At 43.7% G+C, this 26,257-nt stretch overlaps 1 protein-coding gene across 2 annotated transcripts in view; it reads left to right on the forward strand.

Annotated features, from left to right (window-relative positions):
- ABAT (4-aminobutyrate aminotransferase) overlaps positions 1-26,257 on the forward strand; it is a 130,084-nt gene that overhangs the window by 34,825 nt on the left and 69,002 nt on the right. For both annotated transcript variants that reach the window (XM_019540086.1, XM_019540085.1), the window contains exon 2: positions 11,251-11,382. In XM_019540086.1, the coding sequence (XP_019395631.1) occupies positions 11,313-11,382 (70 nt within the window). In that variant the 5' untranslated portion in view covers positions 11,251-11,312. The remainder of the gene's footprint in view (positions 1-11,250; positions 11,383-26,257) is intronic.

Genomic DNA, 26,257 nt, shown 5'->3' on the forward strand with positions numbered 1-26,257 from the left:
TAGAACAGTGCCTTTTAGGTTTAGTGTTTTGCTGTTCTGTAGGGAGTCTTGTCTCTCATATATTTATTTCAGTAAGATTATATCAGTTTCATGGTTTACCACTTACTGCAACATGGTGGCTAAATAAAGAAGGGGCACAATGGGAACAGAACATGAGCTTCAAAAAGACCAAGGCAACATTTGGGATAATACAAATTGGCAATAGGCTGAACTTAAGAAATGAAAAGTTGGACTGAAAACTGTGTGTAAGACTTTCCATGATCTAATAGGTAGTTGTCTTGGATGGTTTCTGAAGGAGCATGGTGGAGGTTGGGTAACACTTGTAACAAGCCTACTGAGTTAGTTCCTGCAGTAGCTACTATGACGCAAAACGTGACCCAGACAGGATTAAAAAACCCAAAAAGCCTTCAGGTTTCTGCCTTCCGACCTTTTCCCTTGGCCTTGATGATGACTTTGAATTTCTTACCCTACTTAGTTTCTATGCTTCCTTTGGACTTTTCTTCCCAGTAACAAAATAACTCAGCAGTCTCCATTAATTTTTCATCTTGAATCCCAGTATTTTTTTCCCAGTATTCCTTTGACTCCTTCATCATAACATTGAGGGGTTTTACTTTCTTCCTGGCTTTTTTTTTTGGTTCAGATCTAACACATTTATGTCCTGGCTGTTCACTGTCTTTCTGTTGGAATGACAAGGCATGATCTCATCCCAGATAGGCCCATTCCAAAGTTCTGTACATGTTGGATATGCTGCTGTCTCCACCCAAATGTTAGTCAAACTACGCAGAGCCAGTTTCTGCTCATTACCATGGGGAGTTAATATCTTGAGGAGACAGCAAAGGTAAGCTTCAAATCATCAAATTCTAGCTGGAAGCTTCATTTAAAAAGGATGGAAAGTCTACAGGAAATCTCAAGGAATGAATGTCCATAGTGTAAGGTAGTTCTCAAATTTGTTTCCATCCTTGCTGCTGTCTTGGCTTTGGTCTAGTCACTTGTTGATTTTGCAGTCCATAAAATGAAGATAATGCCTACCCATCTCTCTGATAGGGGTACTGTGAGGATTAATGTGCTGTGCTTTGGACACACAAAAGTGTCATGTAAGTGTAAGTCATAAGAACTTCTGCATTGTGCAATATGTAGATCATGTTTTTGCTTTTGCTGCTGCTATTTCTGAAACTGATCGCGCGCTCTCTCTTTTTAAATGTGAAATGGCTGTCTAATAACAGAAGGTAGCTCCTATGGCTGTTCTGTTGAGACTGTAAAGGTAAAACAACCTCATTTATTTTCTAAACAGAAAACATCTTGAGGGGTGGTGGTGGGAGGGAGCATTTGATCCCAATAGTGTCAATAAAATGAGCAAGCCACTGAAGAACAAACTGAGGCTTTTATTTGTAACTATGGTAACCTATATCCTTGACAACTCAGGTACAATTTTGGTGTTTCCAATTACGTGCAGTTCTACAGAAAGCCTTTTTACCTATTAGGAGAGCTAATAGTCAAAAGCAAATAACACTGTGCAAAATTGTTTTCCTGCAGAATATGTTTTTTGCTGTGGGTTCATGCTCCTATTTGCTGATTGCTGTTAATCATTATGTAGTGAACATTGCTGGGTGGCAGTGCTTCTTAGAGCTGTGCTCTCCCAGGTAGAAGTCACCACACAGTGGTAATCGTCACCCTTCCACTGGCTTTCTCCCTGGTGTCTATGAAACTTTAATCTGTCAATGAGTGCTTGCTCATCTTTCTAAATGTGAAAGAGTTCTTTCTGAGATGCTGATGGCTGTGAATTGTCACTCCCACAATCTCAAGCATGCTGAGCAGAACCACGGAGCATGGATGAGTTGCTGTAGGACCTGGTAACTAGATTGACACTGTAATGTGTTCTCGATCCATTCCAGAGGGTCTTTATTGTAGACATACCTGCACTGAAACACAAAAGCAGCACAACTGGCTGTAAAGCCAGTTGGTTGGTGCAGAACACTTTAAGGTGGTCAAATGCAGCTCTTGTACAACTTAAATTCTTTCTCCTGCCAGTTTCCCCCACCACCTTTGGGCATTTTTCTCCTTTTCAGTACCTCCCATGCAAAAAAAATGGCTATGCCTCACCCTCTGTCTCAGCAGATTAGGTAGGCAGTTTGTTTTCATTCTCTGGTTTGTCTTGGGAGTCCATCAACATTTACTTGAATTCAGCTCACTTGAACCTTAGTATGAGATTTCCTAGCTCCAGTTTCATTTAATTTTCCTTATACCTATGTATTGACACACTGTTGGTTTGAGCAAGCCTTATCTTAGCTGTTGGTCGTCACTGGAGCTGCTAATTTTCAAGCAAAGTATATTTGTGTGTTGGAAGGAAAGGAAGAGCTGGGTTCTGATCAGAAATGCTTATTTGTTAAAAACCATATTTTTTCATAACGAAGTGCTACTTTTGGTGAAACTTGAATTGGAAAAGTCTTCTCAGCTTTAGAATGGATTTTCTGGACAAAACCAGAAATGAAGTCACCCCAGACTAACTAGTAGCCTGGGATCAGGGCTCTCACTTGGGACACAGGAGTTTGAGGTGCAAATTTGTGGGTTGAATGAGACAGAACAGGGAATTGGCATGTGACTTAGCCACTGGGCTGTATGGTGCTCCATCTCTCTCTTATTTTTCCAGGAAAATCCTTGAAAAATCTCAGTTTAGCCCCAGAATAGGAAAACTATCCTAGAATAGGAAAAACATCTTCAAAATTTTGTTGGGGGGGGGGGAGCAATGGGTTTTCTGCCACCTGTAAGTATTCCACTTTTGCTCCCTTTGCTCTGATTGTTCAGTGTTTCAGAGGCTTTCACCTCTGAAATTAGTGTTCTGTTTACTGAGTTTTGTTTTTTGAACCTTTATGAAGTGATGTTTAAAAAAACCCCTCAAATCTCTTTATTTGTGCACAGTTTGTGCTTCAGAAAGGGACTTGGAGGAGAGTAATATTTTAATTAGATTTTCTGTTGCCTGGCCAATGCAGAGGAGTGACCCCTAATTGAAGAAACATGGAGACCTTTGGAAGATAGTTTTTTGCATTACTGTTTTTAAATTTTCTTTATGCAATTGGGCATGGTCACAATCTCTGCAGAGTGGGAACCAGATTTTACCAATAGTGCACATACAGACATAGGTACAAATCGCAGCCTGACTTCAGAGGAACTCTTGGAAGAGAAATACCTACCAGTGCCATCTCTTGTATGATCATGGCACATACTGACTGAATTCTTAACTCCTCTTTGAGGCTGACTACACTGGAGTTAAACCAACTGACTAATCTTAGCCAGCGTGGTGCCATGTTTTTGCATTCATCTTTTCAAGCGCTTGCAGTTGTGTGTCTGAATTCCTAAGAAATATCTCAAATTCGGGAGTGACTCAGATGCTTTTAGTATAGATGCTTATGAAAGGTATATTAATTGCTTCACTAAGTAGGCAAAGATGAATGACTGCAGGCTATTTTCAGGTCCTTGAATGGCAGGTGCTGTTGAAGATTTCACTCTTTGATGTAACTGGCAGGAACCCGTCAGGCTTTTGCTCACTCTTGCTCAGATAAACCCTGTAAAAGACATTAGTGGATAAGTGCTGGGTGAACAAACCTTTTTTCCCCTGACTGAAATCTGTAGGTATATTTTAGCCTTTGGGCTCTTCATGAGCTGTTTTTCTGTTATTTGATATTCCCAATGAAATACTGACTTGTCACCTCAGTCACATGATGCAGTTGTTAGTGAACTCTACATCCAGGAGAAAGGCCTGGTTTTAGTCCACCCTAGACCTCTGATGTTCTCCGGGAAAGGCTTGAACACTGTGACGGGTTGGGGAGTAGAAATTAAGAAAAGGAGATCAAGCAGCAGTCAAGAGATGAAGAGACAACAGAAGACAGATGATTGTGAAGGCTTTCCATAGAAAATATATCGCACTTGGCTCCATTCAGAAACGCTGGCTTTGCAATTACCTGCAATTTCTAGCTCTTGAAAGGAGAGAGGTGCCAACAAAATGGAAGGGCAATTTCCATTTTTAACAGTCAGTCTAATTGCATTCACAGAACAATTGTTTGTGTATACGTGAGCAATCTGTTTGGAAAAGGCACGCTAAAAGTGACTCGTGTATCTCTTTCCCGTTGGACTGCTGCCTCCTGAGGGGTGGAAGAATTGTTCTATTACATTTCCCTTCCCTGTCTCTGAGGTAGTGATTTTTTTTTCAGTGGTGTATGTGTCTTTGTGTGCTGTTCATTGTTGGGTCTGTTTCTGCAGAAAGCTAATCAACGGGTTTGTGATCATCATCTCAGCAAGTTTGCAGATTACACCAATCTACTGTGGGGAGTAGTAGATATGCTGGAGGGTAGGGCTAGGATTCAGAGTGACCTAGACAAATTGGAGAACTGAGCCAGAATAAATCTCATGAGGTTCAGCAAAGACAAGTGCAGTCCTGCACTTAGGACAGAACAATCCCATGCACAGGCATGGGCGGTACAGGCTGGGCAGCAGCTCTGCAGAAAAGGACCTGGGGATTACAGTGGACAATAAGATGAATATGAGCCAACAGTGTGTCCTTTTTGCCAAACAGGCTAATGGCATACTGGGCTGCTTTGGTAGGCTTGTTGCCGGTAGATCAAGGGAGTGATTATTCCCCTCTGTTCAGCACTGGTGAGGCCACATCTGGAGTACTGTGTCCAGTTGTGTGCCCTCCGCCCTCTCCGTCCCCCCCCTCCCTGCAACAGGATGTGGACAAATTAGAGAGAGTCCAATGGAGGGCTTCAAAAATGGTGGGGGAAGAGCATGTGACTTATGAGGAAAGGCTGAGGGACCTGGGCTTATTTAATTTAGAGAAGAGAAGACTGAGGTGGGATTTAATAGTAGCCTTCAATTACCTGAAGGGGGTTCAAAAGAGGATGGAGCTAGACTGTTGTCAGTGGTGGTGGATGACAGCAATGGTCTCAAGTTGCAGCAAGGGAAGTTTTAGGTTAGATATTAGGAAGAATTTTCTTACTAGGAGGGTAGTAAAACACTGGAACAGGTGACCCAGAGAGGTGGTGGAATCTCCGTCCTTGGAGGTTTTTAAGACCTGGCTAGGCAGAGCTTTGGCTGGGATGATCTAGTTGGGAATGGTCCTGCTTTGAGCAAGGGCTTAGACTAGATGACCTCCTGAGATCCCTTTCAGACCTAATTTTCAGTGAATCTTTGATCTGAGCCAATTCAGGTCTTATTCAAAACTTATCACAAAAATTTGTGATCTCCTCTTCAATGTATTTGTTCAGGTCAGAGGTACAACTAGTAATTTTTGTACCCAAGCAGCAGTGCCAGAAAGGGTGATATGCCAAGAACTTGAGATCCTGGAGGCTTCCTGCCTCCTGCCTGCTGATGATGCTGCCAAGGTGCAGACTCCCCACCAATCCAGCCCACCATTCATTCTCCTCTCAGTTTTTGAACAGCTGTCTGTCATACCAGCTGCCCAAAAAAACACATCTGCAAGAGACACTACTATATGGCTGTGTAAAATGGAACAGCTGCCTGGGGAAGGTGATGTTTACATTTATCATTTTAGGCTTGTTAATGGAGCAACATAGTGAAGTGCTGTGGCTGTCTGCTCTGTACCTGGATTATGTGCAATCTGTACCTGGGCAGCCTAGGAAATGGCAGGATTTTGGTCTTTGGACTGTCTTGTTATCAGTATTTAGGAACATTTAAAAGGTCCTGTTCCTGCTCTTGAGTCCTCTCACATTTGTAAAGGAGGTAAATGAACAGTAAGTTTGAATGTTACTAAGATTGCAGGGGGACAGGAAACACTGACTGAAGCATGCCCGGGGACTGCCACACAAGAAAGTTCTGAAGTTGAGGACACCAGGAGAGCCACTCTTGCAGGAGTTTAGGGACTGGTTCTCCCTCACCATGACAGGAAATTGAGGATTTCAACTGGAGGACTCAGGTGCCTGCACACTAATGCCAGGAGTATGGTGAACAAGTGGGAAGAGCTAGCCCTCCTACTCTCCAGTGAGCATTATGATCTAGTAGGGATTACGGAGACCTGGTGGGACTGCTCACATGATTAGAACGTAGCCATAGTAGGGAAGAACACCCCGCACAACCGAGTAGGGAAAAAAGGTGGAAGTGTGAAGGAGCAGTACACCTCCTTGGAGGCCAACATCGGTTCCAAAGAAGAGCGGCTCAAAACCCTCTGGGTCAAACTATGACGAGGGGAGACACAGTGAGAGAGGTCTAACTGTAGGCAGGTATGTACTACAGACCACCAAACCAGGGGGAGGAGCTAGATCTGGAGTTCTCAAGAAATGGCAGAAGCGGCACACGCACAGGACATGGTCATCATGGGTGACTTCAGTTACCCAGACATCTCTTGGGAGGAACACTTGGCTAAGTCAGATCAATTGGTAATGCTTTCCTAGACTTGGTCTTGGCCAGAGAAGATGATCTGGTGAGCGACTTGAATATAGAGTGTAGCCGGGGTGAAACCATCATGTTTGCTGTCCCTTGCAAGGCAGGAAAATCAGCTAGCAGGGTTGAAGTTTTGGACTTCAGCTATCAAATTGGTATTGGCCAACATGGCTGGTTAATAATTTGCCATTGGTATTGGCCAAAAAAATCTTTATCAGTGCACCCCTAGTTCTCCTGGGAATGTCAGTGCTCTCCAAGGAGAAAACACAAATGTACAGATGTTCAGTCTTTTTCTCTCAGAATAAAAGTGGTCCCTCTAAAAGAAAAATAACCTGTTAAATCACTCGCAGGAGAGTTTCTTCTGGCAGAGCAAGTATATATATGTGCTGTGGCTTCTCTCAGAAAGGAACATAGTCCTCCAGCACCCTATACCCCACCAGAGAGAGAGTGTCACTCACTGGACTCTGCTGTTTCAGCAGGGAGCGTAATATGCCCCCTTCACAATTCCTACATTGTGCTGCAGGGAAGCACAAGCTGACCATGGGCAGTCTGGGTCAGCCAGTCACGGCTTTTATATGCACTGTTATCAGACAGACAAAGAGAGTTTGCAAAGCATGCTGAGATGTGCACAGAGGTACATAGTATCAGCAGTGCAAGTTCTCTACTCTTTAGGGCTTTAGCATTTTAATGTCTGCATACATGTGATGCTGGGTAAATTTCTCTATCGGGAGAGCAAAACTGGGAGAATTTTCTCAGATTAATTGTGTGTATGCAAGCCAAATCTTTTTGTGATAGGTCAGTGATTGGCTACTAACGGTTTGTGGGCCAGATCTGGCCCATGGAGCCATTTGATCTGATTTGTGAATGTAGACTTTGGCAGCATTCAGCAGCAAGGGGCTTCAGAAGCAGTCACCCCCCGCACATGCTGCTGCAGGGAGAAGCACTGGTGGTGTCAGGGTCCACCTCTGATCTGTACTAGGTCATTCACAGCCTAAAAAGATTGCCATCCACTGTGATAGGTCACTTGTGGTTGAGTCAGGTATAGTAGTCCATATTGGCTGGTTGCTAGACAGTCACTAGTTTTAAAATCTGGGTTTTTTTCTCCCATTAACTGTCTGCATTACCCTATCTTGAAGGACATGGTAGAAAGGCCTGAGTCCTGTTTATGGTACCCCTTCTGTCTTTGATTGCACAGTTAGAGCTATCTGTGTGAGAAAGAAGACAAATGCTAAGCGCAGACAGGATTTGATTGCTAGTAAAAGTGACAAAATAGCGGGTGTTTAAACAAATGTCATGATCAGTTAAAAGTATAGGTTTTTGCAAAGGATCTATGGCTCATGGAAGTGAAAAGGAACCTGGTTTTCTTACACTGCAATGTGATGTTACCCAGTTTTTTATGGTCTCAGGCTGGAAAATAGCAAAAGAAAAGCTAAATTATTGAATGTTTAAATATCTTGGAATTTTAATTTTCCGTTATTTTCAGGGAACTCTTCTTAAAAGTAAAAATCATTTCAAAAGGTAATTTCAGACCTTTCATGAACATTATAACTCAACTGAAAGTCTAGGTAGGAAATTACAGATTGAGATTCATCAGCGAATATAAAAGCTAATCCAAAAATAATGTAAAGCAAAAGGAGATTCTAGGGGCAGGGAGATGTTTGGAAAATAATACTGAAAAACATGTAATGGTGACAGTGGACAGAAAACAGATGCTGTAATGTGCTATGGCAGCAAAAATAAAGCTAAAATAGGGGTCTCTCTGGTTTGGACATGCAGAGACATCTCATCAGTGAGATGGAAAATGGACTAGATGAGCTACTGCAAAAGATGCCAAAAGGAACTGCCCTGAATGGAGCCAGGCAAGATGGCACAGTAAATTTTAGTTCGAGGAGTCTGCTATGGGTAAAAGTAAATTGCCACATTATATGCCATCATTGCAGAATGGTGGTGAGATAAAAATACCATTTTATTAATTTTCCAGAGATGCTTCCAAGGCACCATCTTGCAAAGAAAACATAGACAAGGTGTGCTTATATTATGTCATTAAAGAAGTAATATAGTTCTCAACAGGCTTGTTAATCAGTGTTGAAATAGGAGGGGCCATGGTTCTTTGGCCTTGTAAACAGCTTCTCACTAGAATGACACAGCCCTGGAGCCCATGCAATGAAACCAGCGTATAATGGCCCCAATAGCTTGTGTTTAACTAGATAGTCTGTGTGTAGTCTCACTGAAATTAATGTGTCTAGTCATCATGTGGCGTTAAACCTGCACTTAAAAGTCTTTGTTAGGGTCTAGCCTCTTTGAAGGAAGTGAAGACGAACTGTGATTGGAAACACTAACAGGAGTAAAGGGATCAAATTAAATGAATCTTGTGTTTTCAGTGGAGCAACTCTGATTTCTACATACAGGAAGTCCACCCTTATTAAGCTCCTTATTCAAAGTATATAAAGAGACTCACTTTTTCAAAATATGCAGTAAATATTGTGCAAATGTGTGCTTGCCTTGGAAGTCTTCAAAACACTTTTGATTTTAAATTGAACTACGTGGAATCTAAGTGAAACAAAGTGGTAAGCTGATGTTTTAAAAGACTAAGGGGCTTTTCTTTCCACCAATGTAATCCTGTTTTTGAATTATTAGGCTCAGATTAGCATGGCCTTCTTGGAACTGGCAAAAAATTCACTGAAGTGTAAAGGGAAGTAAATGTCATCATAGCGAAAGGTAAAATGGAAATCAAACTTCTGGCCTTTTCACGTTTGTTAAGATGCATTTTCAACCTAGCAACAATAGATGAGCAGCTTCTCAATCATAAACATTTGTTCAAAATTTTGATTACTGGTACAGAAATGATGTAAGCGACAATGCAGAATGCCATAGTAATGTAGAATAAATGAAGTTTAGACAACCAATTTCATTCCTTGAGATTTAGGGAAGTTCTTCAGGGCTAGAGACAGAAATTACACACCAGCTGGTGTAAGTGATCAGAATCTGGTTTAAATTTATAACACAAAAGAAGGTCAGTGCACATAAACTGCTTTCAAAATGGCCAAAATCGGTGTAAGATAAATCTGGATGGATGTCGTATCAGACTTAACTGATTTAGTTAAATTGGTTTGTTGAACTTCTGTCCCAGGTCCCCTCCAGATTCAAGTTAACTCACTGTCCCTCAGCATCCCAGGATGCTTTGCACCTCCCTGAACCCTGCCCTACGGGTGAGTGGTCTAGCCCTGGCTCAAGCTGTCTGCTCCAGCCAAGCAAAGATGTTCTCTAGCACCCCCTGGCTTCTGGCCTGCATCACTGCAGACATGTGGCTGCATTTCCAGAGTCAAAAGTGAATGTTTAATCACTAGCTTATTGGTTCAATCTATGCAGCTTACATTAACCTGTGAAGATTGAATCAATTCAACCTAGGGCTTTTTGACTGTCTGTATTTAGCCCAGAAGAACTGTACAGGACAGGAACAATGTTAGCTTTGGCTTGCACACTTAATCTGTATTGCAATAATTGCAAGCAGTTAGGAAGGAAATATAAGAGGAAGTAGATGTCAGCACAGAAACCAACCATGGGTCATGCAGGTACATAAAGGAACAGGGGCCTTTTCTGCCCTGAGTGTAGCTTACAATCTTGTAGGTTTAGGAATAAAATTTAACTGCAACTCTTACTCAAATGCTGAATTAACAGACTTGTTGTCTCTGTTCTAGACTCCCGGCCAGACCTTTCCCCCAATTTTGCCAGGTGATTCAGATTAAGGCTGTTATATGGTCCAAGTCTTCATCCCCCAGGTCCATTTAGATTCTAGTTTCTCTTCTTTGTTACTCAAGCACAAAAGCCTTGGCTTTGACATAATTGTGACCCATTGTTGACTGATCTTGGAGTTATCTGGAGGAGCAGCTAAGTCTTTTAAGATTTGTTTCCTGTTACTTCCTAATACGTCTGCCATTTTCTAGGCTTGAAGCCCCTTCTGTTTGCAGAAAGTCTCTGCATACTATTTACTATATGAAGCCAAATGGAGGCTGGGGAGGGAGAATCAGGAGCGCTTCCCATAAATTATAATGAATCTAAATAGAAGATTTCCTTGGGAACTGTTGACATAGCAGTTTTTATATTCCTTATTAATGCTATCCCACCCTATGTACATCAAAGCAGAAAGAGAGAGAAAGTAAAATGACAGCTGATCTTCTGTGCAACAGAGTTTCTTAAGTGAGATCTTGAAGCTTCTGGGTATTTGTAATTCCTAGAAGCACAAGTGGCACAATTTGGAAGTGGCCAACATGAACTGGAACTACTACCAGCAGGCAGCGTAGTCCAGTGGTTAGAGTACTGGACTAAGACTCTGGAGACCTGGGGGTTTTTGCTGGTTTTGCTTTTGATTTGTTGAGTATCTTGGACACCTAAGTTACCCTCATTGTGCTGCAGTTTTCCCATCTAAAAAATGGGGATACTGCCACTTGCTTCCTTTGAAGTGTCTTGATATGTATGGATGAAAGGCTGCTAGAAAAAAGCTAGGTAATGATAAATTTTGTGGTGGTAAGGAAAAACCTTCCTCTGTGTCCCAGTGAACTTGTGTACCCTTCATCTCATTTCATGTTGCTTTCACATGGTTGCCTATGAACCTGTGGCTGATTTAGGATGGAAGATTTAGGAAGTGGTATCCACAGGACTCTTAGGCCTTGTTAGAAATAAGAGGTACAGATACAGTAATTTGCTTTGACAAGACCTAGTGAGACCTCCTGTTTCAATCCTTGGTTTCTTCTTGGCCTCCAGCAGCAAATGAAAGGGGAAGGCTTGAAAGGAGTGTGGTGGTGATTGTGATGGCACTGTCCACAGGATGTAGATACATTTTTTGTATGTTTTTTTTTTCAGAACATCAGCCAGAAAAAGGAGCTCTATCAAGTTTGAGTCCTTTTGAATAAAGAAAAGGAAAAATGGCTTCAATGTTGCTCAGTAGACAGCTGACTTATTCTCTGCAACAAAACTCCAGGCTGCTTGTATTTGGTACGTATTGACTTCATCCTTATGCAGAATATCACCAAGGTATTACTAATGTCATTTTTTTTCTCATAATGTTGGATCCTCCAGATTTTGAAGACTTGCTGTTGTAATTTGGCACCTTTACATAATGTCTTCATAATCCAGGAGTATTGCAGATAGTTGTTTTAATCACTGCAGATTATGGAGGAATTTGTTGTTTATCCTGCATTTAGTGCCATTGTACTAAATGAAACCAATTCTCTTCCTTTGCTTCCTCCCCAAACTCTTGACCTCTGCTGAGATGGGGCAATTTTCTGATACTAAACAGCGTTGAAATGAAAAATGAGTCCTTGCTGCTTCTGTATGTGCTTCAGGTGTGATGCTGCATAGCTTGTTTCATCGGAGTCCATAGAAGTCCTGCATATCTAAGGACTTTTGGGGGTTTCCTACTGGAGAGCATATTACATTTCTGGGGCACATGGTTGACCAGTTATTTCATATAAGAGCGATGTAAAGTGTCAAGTAACTGTCTACTCCTAGGATACAATAAAAATTCTCACTTAGCCACTAGCGTGTAAGATAGAGTGCCCTGTGTTTAGATACTAAGTCGGCAATCTCTTAAAAACAAGCATTTCATTCTTAGCCCTCTGAGCTTTTCTCAAGCTGCAGATTGATGTGGTATTTTGTATAATAGGAAGAGCAGTATAAAATAACCTTTGGTTTATGCATTATTCCATGAACTGAATGGCTTACTCTTTTGGCTAATAAATGTTAAAGCCATCTCTATCTCCCCTCCCCACATACATACACACCCCTTCACATTTACTCAAAAAAGCAAATGTCATACTGCAAGACTTGACTTCCTTTTAAATCCCATACTTTAGTGAGCAGTTGACCTCTGGCTGAAGCCAATCTGATTTTGTGACCATTTAAAATACACTAGGTCTGTGCTACAGTAGAGGAAACATGGTACTTGTGACTCATTGATTGTCCACATTATATAAATGCGGCAATCTTTATGTCAGTAATGGGCATTGGAAAGTGCTTGGAGCATATGAGCCCTCAATTGGTTCGTGCAACTTTGAACTCATCTCTCTGTTTTCTCTTTAATTCTTGGAATTCTTGCCACCCCCCTCCCCCGCCCACTTGCTTTTTTGCTGCTTCCTACACCAGGAAAATGAATATGCTGTGCTGTATAGGGGAAGCTTCAGGCGGTTGGTATGGAAGTTCGTTCATTTTTGGGGCAATAACTCACAGCCCCTGTGTAACATGAAGATAAGGTCAGTTATCTAAGTCCTGGCCTGCTTTCCTCCCTCCTGTCTCCCCCACAACAGGAGTAAACTAACAAGAAAACCGCACCCTTGGGCATCGTTGACTATGCCGGGGGTGGACAGGTGGGCTGCCCGTGGAATGTGTGCAACTGGGACAGGGTAAAGGGGCTGCACATATGGCAGCAGGGAATCGGGCTGCCTGTGTGGTGCGTGGGGTCGGGTGGGGGGAGGCTGCATGCTTGGGGAGGGGGACTATGCTGCTTGAATGGCAAAGAGTGCTTGGGGAGGGGTGAGGTATCCACGTCTGTGCTGCCCGTAGCCCCTGGCTCCCCAGAAGTTGGACAGCTCTGTGCTAATCCACGGGCAGACAATGGTAAAACAATGGAGCTTACAGGATGTGTGCAACTTATAAATAATAAATTAATGGAATCTCTGTTAATATTTCCTGAGGGTGTGAGTAGACATAACAATTAAATCATTTAAAATGTTGCAGAAGTGGTTGAAAAACTTCAAGATAGCATCTCTTGAAATTAAGTTATGTATGGCTATAACCTGGATAACTGTTTAAGAGCATGTCACTTTTGGTTACGTGTGTATGGGGACAGCATATGGGATCTGAGCCCCAATCTTCTCAGCTCCTCCCCTGTGAGGGGGAGAGGAGATGCTTGGGGGATCCCTATAATCCCTCCACCCATGATTTCCACTCTGCTCAGGGCTCTCCCCTCTCTTCTACCTCTCATCCATGTGAGGGGAGGAGAGGGGGAATTGCTGAGAGTAAGGAATGGCACACTGGTGAACGTATATCCCCTGGCTGAAACATTTCCTTTTGAAGTATTTCCAAGTATGTTCCAGAATAATTGGCAGGCAAGCTGTGTGAGAAAAGACTTGTTATAGAGACGCCGAATCTAGGAGTTCTCTTTTGTCTGGCTTTTGATTTAATAAAATAAGACTCAGCTGTTAGTACCAGTCATGGGTTCATAGATTCACAGATTGCAAAGGGCTGAAAGGGACCTCACAAAGTCATTGGGAAGAGTCCCCCTGCACTAGGCAGGAAAGATAACAGGGGTCAGGTGACCCCAGTGAGATGACCATCCAATCTCCTCTTGAGGATTTCCAGGGTAGATGATTGCACGACATCTGGAGGGAGTTTATCCCACAGTTTGGACACCCTAACTGTGAAGAAGTTTTTCCTAATGTTAAGCCTGAAGTGGTCTTCCAGGAGTTTGTGCCCATTACTCCTGGTTTTCCCCAAGGGTGCCGTAGTAAACAGTTGTTCGCCAAGCCCCTGATGTATTCTCCTGGTGTAGTAGTAAGCTGCTACCAAGTCCCCTCTCAGCCTTCTCTTTTTTAGGCTGAAGAGGTCCAAGTCCCTCAGGCTTTCCTCGTATGGCTTGTCTTGCAAGTCTCTGATCATACAGGTGGCTCTTCTCTGGACTCTCTCAAGCTTTTCCACATCCTTGTTGAATTGTAGTGCCCAGAATTGGATGCAGTACTTCAGCTGTGGCCTCGTTAATGCCGAGTAAAGTGGAAGAATCACTTCCTTGGTTTTGCTTGAGATGCATCAGTTGATGCATGCCAGAGTATTGTTTGCCCTGCTGGCTACAGCATCACACTGACAACTCATGTTCATAGTATGGTCCGTTATCACCCATAGGTCCCTTTCAGTTGTGGTGCTACAGTCTGTTGAGCGCCATCGAGCCTGTAAGTATGTTGGGGATTGGAGCACTTTACATTTCTCAGTGCTGAACTTCATCTGGTTCCAATCTGCCCAACTTGCCAGCCTGTCTAGGTCCGCTTGTATCTGCAGCCTGTCTTCAAAGCATGACCATGTTCCCCCATAACTTGGTGCCATCTGCAAACTTGGCCAGTCTGGTCAGATGGATCACCTCTAAATAGTTTTCCATTTCATATGAGCAGTGGTAGAGTCTTTTCTGTACTCTCATCCAGGCATTAATTTAATCTTGGGATGGGATCTGAGGAATGCTATCCTGGATCCCCAAAATTGGGTGTCTTCCCTTCTAGAACTTCAAAGGGTGGCATGTCAAGGGATCCAGGATAAAATGTCTCAGGTCCCATTCGACATGTGTTGACATGCAGAGAGTCCTGGATGGGGGGCAGCTTCCCACATGCCCAGACATTTTTAGGGGTCACTCATGTAGCCCAGGACTGGGGAGCCACTCCCTTGTCCCGGATTGCACACACCCCTTTGAATTTCCTGGTATGTGGGGAGCTCTGCATAGCCCAGCACCAGGCTCCCTGCAGGCCAATAAGTTTAAATGAGCTTTTAAGAAGCCCTGCACAAGAGCCCATCTCTAATGTAGGGCTCCCCCCGTGCTGGCAATTTTAAAGGGTGCAGTAGCAGTCCAGAACCATGGAAAAGCTCCCTAGGCTGGGCTTCCCATATGCCCTTTAAATTAACATGTCACATGTCCAAAGGGGTCAGCAACCCCAGACACGTGTGCCGAGCATGGCATACGAGGCCATTTTGCTCAACTTTCCACCACCGGCCTGCACTCTACGCAGCTGCTGCCAGCCACAGAGCCTGGGATGCTCCCAGTAGGGAGCTGGGGGCTGCAAACCCTGCTGCAAGTAGCCTGGGCACCATGGCTGGCAGAAGCTATCCCAGAGCCTGGGCTGGCTGCAGCTGGGAGACTGCAAACAGCTGCTGCCTCATCACCCTGGCCCTGGCCCTGGCCCCAGCCCTGATGAGCACAGTGCCAGCACCTGCTGCTTTCCCGGAGCCCAGGGCCAGGAGACAGCTGTGGCCAGGGTGTTAGGCAGCAGCTGTTTGCAGTCTCCTAGCTGCAGCTTGCCCAGGTTCTGGGTAGCTGCTGGTAGCCAAAGAGCCTGGGTTGCTCCCAGCAGGTGGCTGGGAGGATGCAAGCCCTGCTGTAAGCAGTCCAGGATGTGTGGCTGGCAGCAGCTACCCAGAGTCTGAGCCAGCTGCAGCCGGGTGGGTGCAAACAGCTGCTGCCTCCCTGGCCCCAGCTGCCTCCCAAACCTAGACCAGGCCCTGGGCTCTGGGGAGGCAGCAGGTCTGTGGGGAGGGCAGCAGGGCCAGGAGCACAGTGTGTGCAGCCCAGAGTGGCAGCACACAGAGGGGCCTCAGAGGGAAGTTGTCTGCTGCTGCAAGCTCCACGCTGCCCTGGTCATACTTCTCCTGTGTGCACACGGGCAGCAGCGCAAAGTTGTGCCCCTTGCTGCTGCCCCCATCTGCAGAGGAAGTGTGGCCAAGGCAGCAGGGAGCTTGGCACAGCAGACAGCTTTTGTGCACCCCCCCACTGTGCCCTGCTGCGCCAGGTTCCACACGCTGCTCTGCAGAGGCGGCGGGAGAGGGCAGCATGGTGAGGAGCACAAGCCTGCAGCGCGCACTTGCCCTGCCCCTCACACGGATCTGGGGGGCACAGGTCCCCCTTGCCCCCCGGGAGTGCATGCTGCTGCCAGGAGCTGGCGCCACCCCCCACCTGAGCCCACAGCAGACAGCAGCAGTGGGGGGTGGTTCCTACTCCTGCTGCAGCAGCACTGCCTTCTGTTGGGGGCAGGGAGCTGCAGACCTGGGTCCCTGGCCCCATAGCCCTAGCAGCTGGGGGCCCCCTCTGGCAGGGCTGGGGGGGCAGGGGCTTTGCATGGGGGGCAAGGGGCATGAGCAGGGCTGGGGGGCTGTTGTAGGGGACCTGCACAAAACAAATACACAAGATCAAAGGTAGTATCAGAAGTTGTATTTAGTGTCATCAGGTTTACAGTTCTTAGAAAATCTGGTATTTACCATTAAAAAGGCCACATTTATGATTATTAACTATAGTAATATGCAGTGCATCTTGCCTTGTACCCCCTGCCCTTGTTTTGTTTTTCTGGCATACCAGCACTCTGGCACCTTCCAAGGTAGACATTGTGGGTTTTTTTGGTACTCCCCCTTTACTGAGTAAGCATCTTTGTGGGTGATTTGCCATTTTCATTTCAAAATACATTACTTGAACCTGTGGCATGTTACAATTTATCTCAGGATTAATATTGTCAGTCATGCAATAAATGAAACAAATGAAGTACTCCCTTCTGTCCACCCATGTGTATGAACCACTCGCTTGAATGCTTTCTTGCATTGAAAATCCAGTTGTAAAGAAGCAGGATGGGTCCTCTGTTGGGATGCAGAGCTTGAACTTGAGACCTGGATTCAGTTCTCTCTTTTTCTACAGGTGTCCCCTGAATGTTTGTGGAAGTCATACAGTTTTTCCAGGTCTCTATTCCTCAGCAGAGAAAGAGGTTGAGGAAAAACTCATTGAAGAGTAGGGGGCTCAAACTGCAGTGATGGGAGCCATATTGTTATCTAACGCAATGTCTGCACAGTAAACTCTTCCTTCACCCTTGGTAGTGCCCCTCACATGTAGTGTGCTGCAGTGGACAGGCTGCTTCCAAAACCAGAAGCCAGTTTAACTGCTGTGTGGATCAGGCAAATTAAAATGGGAATGGGTTCATTGGCACTGTTACTGTGCTAATTAGCTCATCACCAGCACCTTGCAAAGACAGCTATTCTGTTCCCACTAGAACGGGCTTCCCACATGGAGCAGTGCCAGGTGTAAGGCTGCAGGAATAATGAGTTTAGAATGTAGCTGTATCCTAAAATGGACAGATTGCAAAGTCATGAAGACTTTAGTTTTTACTCCAGCCTTTTGCTGATGATAATATTCCTTGCAAAAGCTTCTTGGGAAGTTTTGCATGTTGTTTTTATAGGGGTAAAGAGGTTTCTAATGTGAAATGCTGGATTACGTAGGACTTGAGGCAGTGCTGTGCTCTTACTATATGTTGTGGGCCTGATTTTCATCTCCTGAACACCTCTATCCTGCCACTGTCCTCAGAGGAGTTAGTCCTGAAATACATCTCTCTCTCTCTCCCCCTGTGTGTGGCGGGGGGGCGGCAGGTATTGGTCCCTGTGTCTGTTATGGTTTCCTGGAACTGTTTGGGAATCCGATATTTTCCACTGAGAATCAGAAAGAATTGGCATTTTTGGGAGACCTGTGGAGTGGGGAGAGGAGGTGTCACCCCAGGATGGCCAGTAGCTCACTGGCTGAGACATTTGTAGGAGACTGAGGTTCAAGTATCTGGTCTGAGCTCATCAGTAACTTGAACCAAGTCAGGAGACTGGCCTAAAATATTGCTGACTGCAGGGGTGCCAGCTCTAGGCAGGAGCATGCATCTGAGTCCAGCCCTTTTCTTTTGAAAACTCCTGCCAACTTTCTTGTGCAACATTTTTGCACCAAAATACTGTTTGGCTGCAAAACTCCCAACTGCCAGAACTATAAGGACTTGTAGGATATGGGCAGTGGTTCTTGGATCCCCAAGCATTATTGAGAGTTCCTAGTTTTCCCTTCCCGTTTACTTTCCCATCTTCCTTGGGGAATGTTGTCACGACACAGCCTTTTTCTTTCCTGCTTTGAGATGGACTCTGGGGGTGCATCCTTCTCTGGGAGTGTAATTTTGAGTGGAGCACTTCCCTTGCTGCTGGTCTGGTATGTCCAATTCAACATCTGGAAGGACTGGCTGTGGTTCTGTGCTCTCCCAGGGGTTGGGATGGGACTGTCTTAGCTCTTCTGATCTTAAGAACTTTTCATGAGCTGCGGTCCAGCTATCTTGCTCCCCCCCCCCAGCAGGCTGTGCCCTTTGGTGTGGCAGCTTCCTCTGTACAGCCTGTTTGGGTATCTGATCTCTGTTTTTTGGCTGTGGTGGGGGAATTCCTGCCACCATTCCTGTGTAGTAGCTCTGGGTTGAGGAGGGACACTGAAAGGCAAGCAAGCTCTGATTGAGCTTGTTAGTACGTAAGCGTGCCTAATGTTACACTGAAAGCACTTTGTAAACAAGGCTCTCAGTTTTCAAGGAATTCTGCAATAGCAGCCTTTGCTTTCCAAGCAGCTGGGGCTGGGCTGGCCTTTTGCCACTTCCTGTTGAGATTCTATAGTAAGGGATCCTGCTCACAGCAGCTGAAAGGGACACTGGGAAGTCAAAATCCTTTTTATATTACCTCTCACAGCCTGCCCGCTCCTAAACTTCCATTAAGTGGAGAGACATTTTTTTTAGGCTCAGTGGGTAAGATGGTGAAATGCAGTGGTAGGTCTGCATGTTATTGCATATACTGCTGCTCTCTCGAGGCAAGGCAAAGACAGTCTGCCTCTATTAGGAGGGGAATCTCTTGGTCTACATGCTCCTGGAAAGGGTGGTGGTAGTGGAAGTAGTTATATTTTTCAAAGGATTCAATATGTAAAGCTTTATACCACACCCAGTATCCTCTTCTCCCTACGCCTAGGTTCTCCTCTCTGACTGTACTGGTTAAGCTCCACTTTCCCTAGTGAAAGTTCTGATTTACATTATGTGAGATCAGAATCAGAAATGGTGTTTACACCGGTCCTCTTAGTAAGAAAGAGGGCTCCTGGCTGTGTAGGATTACTGTATTTTCTGGTGTATTAGACATGCCTGAGCTTAAGATGCCTCTCTCCCTTCCTACCACCCACTCTCTGCCCCTGATTAAATTGTGTATGCCCCTGATTAAATTGTGTATGGGGGAGGGGGGCAGTTTTTTTAATATAAATTTAATTGTATATTGATCAATTGTGATTGCAGTGTTTTCATATTGTAGCATATTAAAGATGTAATATACCTTAAGTCTAAACCCTCTGGGGACAGCGGGGGGGCAGCAGGGAATTCCTGTCTTAAACACGGAAAAAATGTGGTCATTTCACTCTCTACTTCTGAGCACAGATCTGGCTATCGCTACCGTTTACCACAGAGCCATGTTAACAGTTCAGTTGCTTGCGACTACTACATCATGATTCTCCTGCTAGGAGCAAAGCCAGAGATTCCTGGCTAGAGGGTCTTGACCCTCCACTCGGGGTCAGACTGATCATCCTATCTGGAGTCAGGGAAGAATTTTACCCCATGGTTAAACTGGTATGGACTGTGGGAGTTGGCCTTCCTCTGTAGTGGGGGGCATGGCCTTCTACCTAGGACCTCTTGAGCATATATTGACAACATTTCATAGGAACAGGACATTGGGTGCCATAGTTCCCCTTTCTGACCAGTGGCAGGTGAAGGTGTTAGGTCTGTGTTGTGTCAGGGTTGAGGGTAGTCTTACATAGAGTTTAGATTATGGTTGTATAGGATGGTTTGGTTAAGAATGATCCTGCCTTAGGCAGGGGGTTGGCATTAAATGACCTGTGGAGATCCCTTCCAGCCCTACTTCTCTGATTCTATGAGTCTAGGTTGTTAAAAGAATGCACCTACACGTTCACATATGGGAAAGCTTTGCCTGGAAGTTGCTATAGCAATGTGGAATATTATCTATTAGAAACTGCTGAGTGAGAATCCTACTGAATGATGGAGTTAGCTTGGAAAACAAGATCAGAAAACTACTCTTCCCCCTCCTCTAACAGATTTTGTCACATAAATGTGAGATTGTGCTAATTTGTTAATGCTGCTGAAGTATTTAATAGCCAACAAATAAATACACCTGTTGTGCAGAGCTTTGAAAAGTCACCAACGAATTGGAGAAGCAGAGTTTAATTTCTGACCTTCTTTCAACTCTAGATTATTTTTTCTACTAGAAGATCCCTGCAGATTATATGGAAGCTGAGTGTGCAGATAATTAGATTTGTTAGCAGTATTTTGTAAGCAATACATCAGTGGAGTGTTTTTCATCTGAAGATTTCCAAAGTCCTGCTTGACAGGTGAGAAGGGCATTGTCTTCAATCATATTAACCAAACACAATTTAAAACCCCTCTTAATGCCTGATCAGGAGCTACTGCTGTAGACAGAATGTCTGCAAACTGTAAAAGGATCAGCTAAGACGACTTTTAAGGTGTTAACAATGCTGCATCTTTAAAAGGGCAAAGAGGACTTCACAGACATGATAAGGTAACAGATAGAGGGTAAAAAACTTTTTGCCCTACAAGATGGCATGGCAGGAGGCACAACTGTGTGACCCATATATTAGATCTCATTATGCCTTTATCTGCATGTGTAGAGGGGCTCTAAGATCTTAACAAGTAGTCAGCGGATTCATTTGACCTATTTACTGATATTTTCAAATGTAGCTGACGAAAATTAGGTCCCATCTACAATGAAAGTTACATAGTAATGCAAACTAAGGGATACATTTAAATCAATGTGTAGTTAGACTAATATAACTTGTGATATTCTGGTATACAAGCAGCTTCATCGGTTTAGTTAATGTTCTTGTGAAGTGGGTTAAGTTAAACAGATAAAAGCCGGCTTTGATATTTTGATTAGGAACAATGATTAGCAGGGATCCTGGTTGTCTCTGTTTAAAAATCCAGAATTTGCTGATTTTTTTTTTTAAAGTTCTCTGATATATATGTACAATGTTAAAGCAATTTGGAAGCCTACCAGTGCCTTAATTATTATAATAACATACATTCTAAATACCTATATATTTTGGTGTTTGATTTTTTTCTTTTGTTATCATAGAAATCAGAGCTCCCCCTCTCCCTTCATTCACCAGGATGTGGACCAGCTGCAGCTGTCTCCTCTGCTGTGGTGCTGAGCAGCCCTGATATGGAACTGTGCCAGCCTGCAAGGGGAAACCTGTGGTTTCCCTGGTTTTTCTTCTTGAAAGAGAAAATTTGTGTTTTTGCTGTGTTTTTCCACAGAAAAACAGAAAACCCATATCTCTGATGATTAGGAACAGCTTAGATTCACCAAGGGCAAGTCATGCCTGACCAACCTGATTGCTTTCTAGGACAGCTATGGATTTGGGAAAAGCAGTGCATGTGATGTACCTTGACTTTAGCAAGGCTTTTGAGATGGTCTCCCACAACATTCTTGCAAGTAAGCTAAGGAAGTCCAGTTTGGATGAATGGACTGTGTGGTGGCTAGGAAACTGGCTGGATCATCAGGCTCAAAGGGTAGTAATCAGTGGCTCCATGTCTAGTTGGCAGGTAATATCCAGTGGAGTGCCCCAGGGGTCGGTCGTAGGACCAGTTTTGTTCACTGTTTGCATCAATGACCTGGAAGATAGAATGGAGTGCACCCTCACTTATGGTGAGGGTTGGATGACACCAAACTGTAGGGAATAGTAGACATGCTGGAAGGTAGAGATAGGCTTCAGAGAGACTTTGATTAATTGGAAAATTGGACAAAAAGAAATCTCATGAGGTTCAATAAGGACAAGTGCCAAGGTCTGCACTTAGGACAGAACAATCCCATGCACGAGTACAGGCTGGGGACTGTCTGGCTAAGCAGCAGCTCTGCAGAAAAAGACCTGACGGTTACAGCGGACCATAAACTGAATACGAGCCAATGGTGTGCCTTTGTTGTGAAGAAGGCTAACAGCATGCTGGGCTGCATTAGTAGGAGCGTTGCCAGCAGATCAAGGGAAGTAATTATTTCTCTCTCTGTGACCAGTGAGGCCACATCTGGAGTACTGAGTCCAGTTTTGGGGTCCCAGTACAGAAAGGATGTGGACAAGTTGAAGACAGTCCTGTGGATAGCAATGAAAGTGATTAGGGGGATGGGGTACGTGACTTCTGAGGAGAGGCTGAGGAAACTGGGCTTATTTAATCTATAGAAGAGAAGACTGAAGAGGGATTTAATAGCAGCCTTCAGCTACCTGCAGGGTGATTCCAAAGAGGATGGAGCTGGGCTGTTCTCAGTGGTGACAGATGACGGAACAAGGAACAATGGTCTCAAGTTGCAGCAAGGGAAGTTTAAGTTAAGCATTAGGAAAAACTTTGTCTAGGAAAGTAGTAAAGCACTGGAACAGGTTACTTGGAGATGTTGTGGAATCTCCATCTTTGGAGGTTTTTAGGACCCTAGTTAGACAAAGCCTTGGCTGGGATGATATGGTCCTGCTTGAGCAGGAGGTTGTACTAGATGACCTTCTGAGGTCCTTCCAACCCTAATTTTCTGTGACTCTGTGACTGGAGAACTATCTCTATATAACTACATTGGTATAAATGATAAAAGTTTCCCAGGCAGATAAGTCATTAGCCTGCTACTGGCAAATAATGTACATATATGAACTATGTGGATCTGTTCAGGTAATTTTCAGCCACTAAGCATTTTCTAGTTCTGAGGAGTAAAGCTGTTACCTGACTCTTGTGACATTTCAGATATTTCCAACCTCAGTAACTAAATACCTCAAGAAATGCCTAATATTTGATTCTTGGTTTTAGAAAGCACCTTTTGCTGCTTTTCCTGTTATTAAAGGCTAGAAAAAAAGAGAGAGAAAGCGGAGTGATTAGTCACAGTAAGTGTCTCAGAATTAACTGTGCAAATGCCATTGTATTTTAAGGATAGGAGCTAAAATTTTCAAAACCAGGTACTAACATTCATTTTTAGAATAGAATGAACAGAAGTGACCAAGGTTTCAGAGTAACCCTGGGGCTTTTGTTGCATTCAACTTTCCTGAAAAATTCATATTACAGTATAAGACTCACTGAGAAATAAAGCTTGAGATCTGCATCACATATATGTTCAAGACACGAGCATGCTTGTACATATACACACAGAAATTCTAACCAGAATAGTTTAAACATTACAGACAATGACCCAGAGAGCCCTGATTCACTTGGAAGCAAGGTCAATGACAGAAGGCAAAGACTGGCATGGTGTTCTGGGCAGGGACCCAACAAATTCAGTTCCTAGAGTTTATTCTGTGGGTATTGAATCAATTTGTTCACTGTCACAATCAAGCTAGCTGGGATTGGGCAATAAGGTTTCGATTAATAAATAAGTGTTTTTCCCTTGCCCTCCCTGTACTACAAAATGAGAGTTTCTGTGGGTCTTTTTTGTACCTGATGCAGCTGACCATAGTCTCTGTGAGGAACATGTGTGTTGAAGAAGGTTGATACCTGTTTAGGACACAAAATCTGAGTTTGTTTGCTCGCTATCATATAGGGCAAGGATTATTACTTATGGTGATGATTGTTTATCATAAATCCATAAACTTTTTCTATCAGATTGAAAACTACATTTTAATTTGGGGACGTATCTGTCCTCTCTGCTGTCCTTTTACATTCGTGCTAGACTGAATTTCCAAAGTGTGGTGAAAGAGGACCATTTGCAAGCTGTTAGAATGAATGGCTCTGGGTCAAATGGAAGTACCTTCAAATGGGTTGTCTGAAATATAGGGAGGAATAACTTTTCTCTGGTTCCTCTGCAGGGGGCAGGTGTATGTGACACGAATACTTCCAAGAGGCAGAACAAACAAACCAGGTGTTGATATTGCCCTCTGAAAACACGGTGGCTACCAAGCAGGCAAAGAGAATTCACAGATGTGGGCCACTGGTAGCTTGTTTTCACAGCAGCAGTGCCTGTCAAACTGTGGGATCAGTTGAGAAAGAAGGACATTTAGTTTGCCCCTCTGCAGCCATTGCTTTGGAAGAGAAACCTCTGACCCAACCCCAAAGAACGTTAAGCTTGGTGAGGAAAATGAGCCATAGGAAGATATGCAGCTGTGTTTGTCTAGCTCTGATCATTTCTTATGTAAGGTAAAGAGTTGTTGTGTGTTAGACCCTTCCCCTTTCCTGGAGGCTATATTTTGCTGTCCAATGATCTGTATCCCTAAGAGGTATACTGTAAATCTAGTGTGCCTTAATGTTGGCACTTTGGGAAAGGTCAGGCCTAAGCCACAGTGGTAGGAGGTGTGATAGGACACTGGTCCATGGGCTCTATGAAGAAGTAACAGAGGACCTGTGTCATGGAAAAATGTCACAGAAGCCAAGAGAAAAACCCGTGTTGCAGCCTATGTGGTTATGGGAAGTTGCAGAGTTTGCAGGTCTAATGTACTGGAAGCCAGCACTGCATCCTGCTATGTCTGCCATGGGGACCCCTACCAAACCTCTTTTTGAAAATGGCCTAATTGTAACTTCTGCCTGGGCAATGACCAGGACAAGGGACATTATGATAGCTGAAGGGCAGCAGCAGCCTTCCTTTTTTCCCCTTGTTCATTTGTGCAAATTAAGGCTGGCTGTGAGCTTAGCAGGAGAGTCATCGCCTTTTCGATGTTGCTGTTGTTGTTACAGTTATTTCAGCAGAGCTGAGACCTGTCCCTAAGTATTGTAGTAGGATTTGTCCTGGTTCATACGCAGAAGTACTATTTTGGGACATGCTGGAAATAATTGCATCTATTTTCTAGCTCTTGAGGTCCTCATGGATGAAGAGAGCTCTTTAGTTCTGTGTGTATGCAAATAGATTCTGGACCTGGAGCATACAAATATGAGTCAGAGCAGAGAAAGAAGAGATCTTTATGGCAGATCAGCATTTTAACATTACTGTGAAGAATTGTCTGCCCACACTCCCAATTTACTTTGAAAATGTAAAAAAAATAATTCACTTGTCCTTTACACAGGGGGATGAGCCCCATGTGAACAGGGTGCAGAAGGCTGACAAAATAAATCTCCTGTTGGCCTTGCTTGCTAATGTCTTTACTTCTGTGCACTTGGCTAAGGGGGATGGATATTAAAAAAAGATTAACAAGGGTTTGGTGAAGTAACCCTGCTCTGGTTTCCAATCAGTATATTTTCTGACTGTCAAAGGCTTTATCACCTATTCTTTTCTTTTTTTTTTTCCTAAAGAGATCTTTTTAAAATTTCTAACCAAGAGAAGATGGGAGTCATCTTTATATCCTACAATCTTCCAAAACAGGCTTCTCTTGCTATGGCAAAGCTTTCCAGTGTCAAAGAAAGAGCACCAAGGGAAAGGATTAAATCATCCAACTCAAGCTTTAGCATTATCTCGAGAGGGGTGGGGAGCGAGAGTCCTCCTGAAAAAATAGATAGTAATAAATTAGGTCTGCCAGGATGCAGCTTCTCATTATTTCAGGTGTTTGGTTAACTGTTTGATTCTTGTTTAGAAAAAGTATAAAAATATTTTTATATTATACCAGGGAAATGGACAAGAAGTCAATTGCTATTAATGAAAACTGAAGTACTGTGCACTGCAGAAGATATCAAAGAAATGGAGAAAGCTGATGTTCATTTATCTCCCTTCTCACATGGGTCTTGGTTGTTCTTGGTCACTGATTATTTTTGAAAATTAAGTTGTTTAGATGAACTGCTTCTGAAAAAAAAAATCTATTCTACATATTAACCAACATTTTCTAATCCAGTAAAATTGCCTGCACTTCACACAGCTTTCTGTGTAAATTAGGAAGCATTTACCTGCTTTTATTGCGCTTAATTCCTTTAGTGCACCAGAATTTGCTTATTTGCACATTAAGGTGTATGAATTACAGTAATGTAAATTTAGGCAGCACTACAGAAAACTATTATTTGTTTTTCAAGTGCCCTTACCTGCCCTTTTCAAATATCTACTTAAAGGAATTTTTACTTTAAAAACAGTAGCAAAAAGACGATGCCCACTTGGAAAGGCCTTGCTGCTCTGCTGAGCATTTTTATTATTTTTGGTGTTCCTTAAATGCCTGTAATGTCCTCTGTTTTTAACAAAATCAGGGACTGTGATTGTGAGCTCCAGTTTGCTATGAGCTAATGGTTTAGTTGTGCTTTTGGCAGAGTTATCTAGTCTGAGCCCATCTGTTACATGTTGAGTTGGGGTTTGAGCTTCCCTCAGTCTATGGCCAGACTTTGCTGGTTCTGAGAACCGTCACAAAATCCTTCAACAT

Source organism: Crocodylus porosus, unplaced genomic scaffold (assembly GCF_001723895.1).
Source record: "Crocodylus porosus isolate Cpor-Errol unplaced genomic scaffold, CroPor_comp1, whole genome shotgun sequence".
In the NCBI taxonomy this organism is placed as follows: domain Eukaryota; kingdom Metazoa; phylum Chordata; order Crocodylia; family Crocodylidae; genus Crocodylus; species Crocodylus porosus.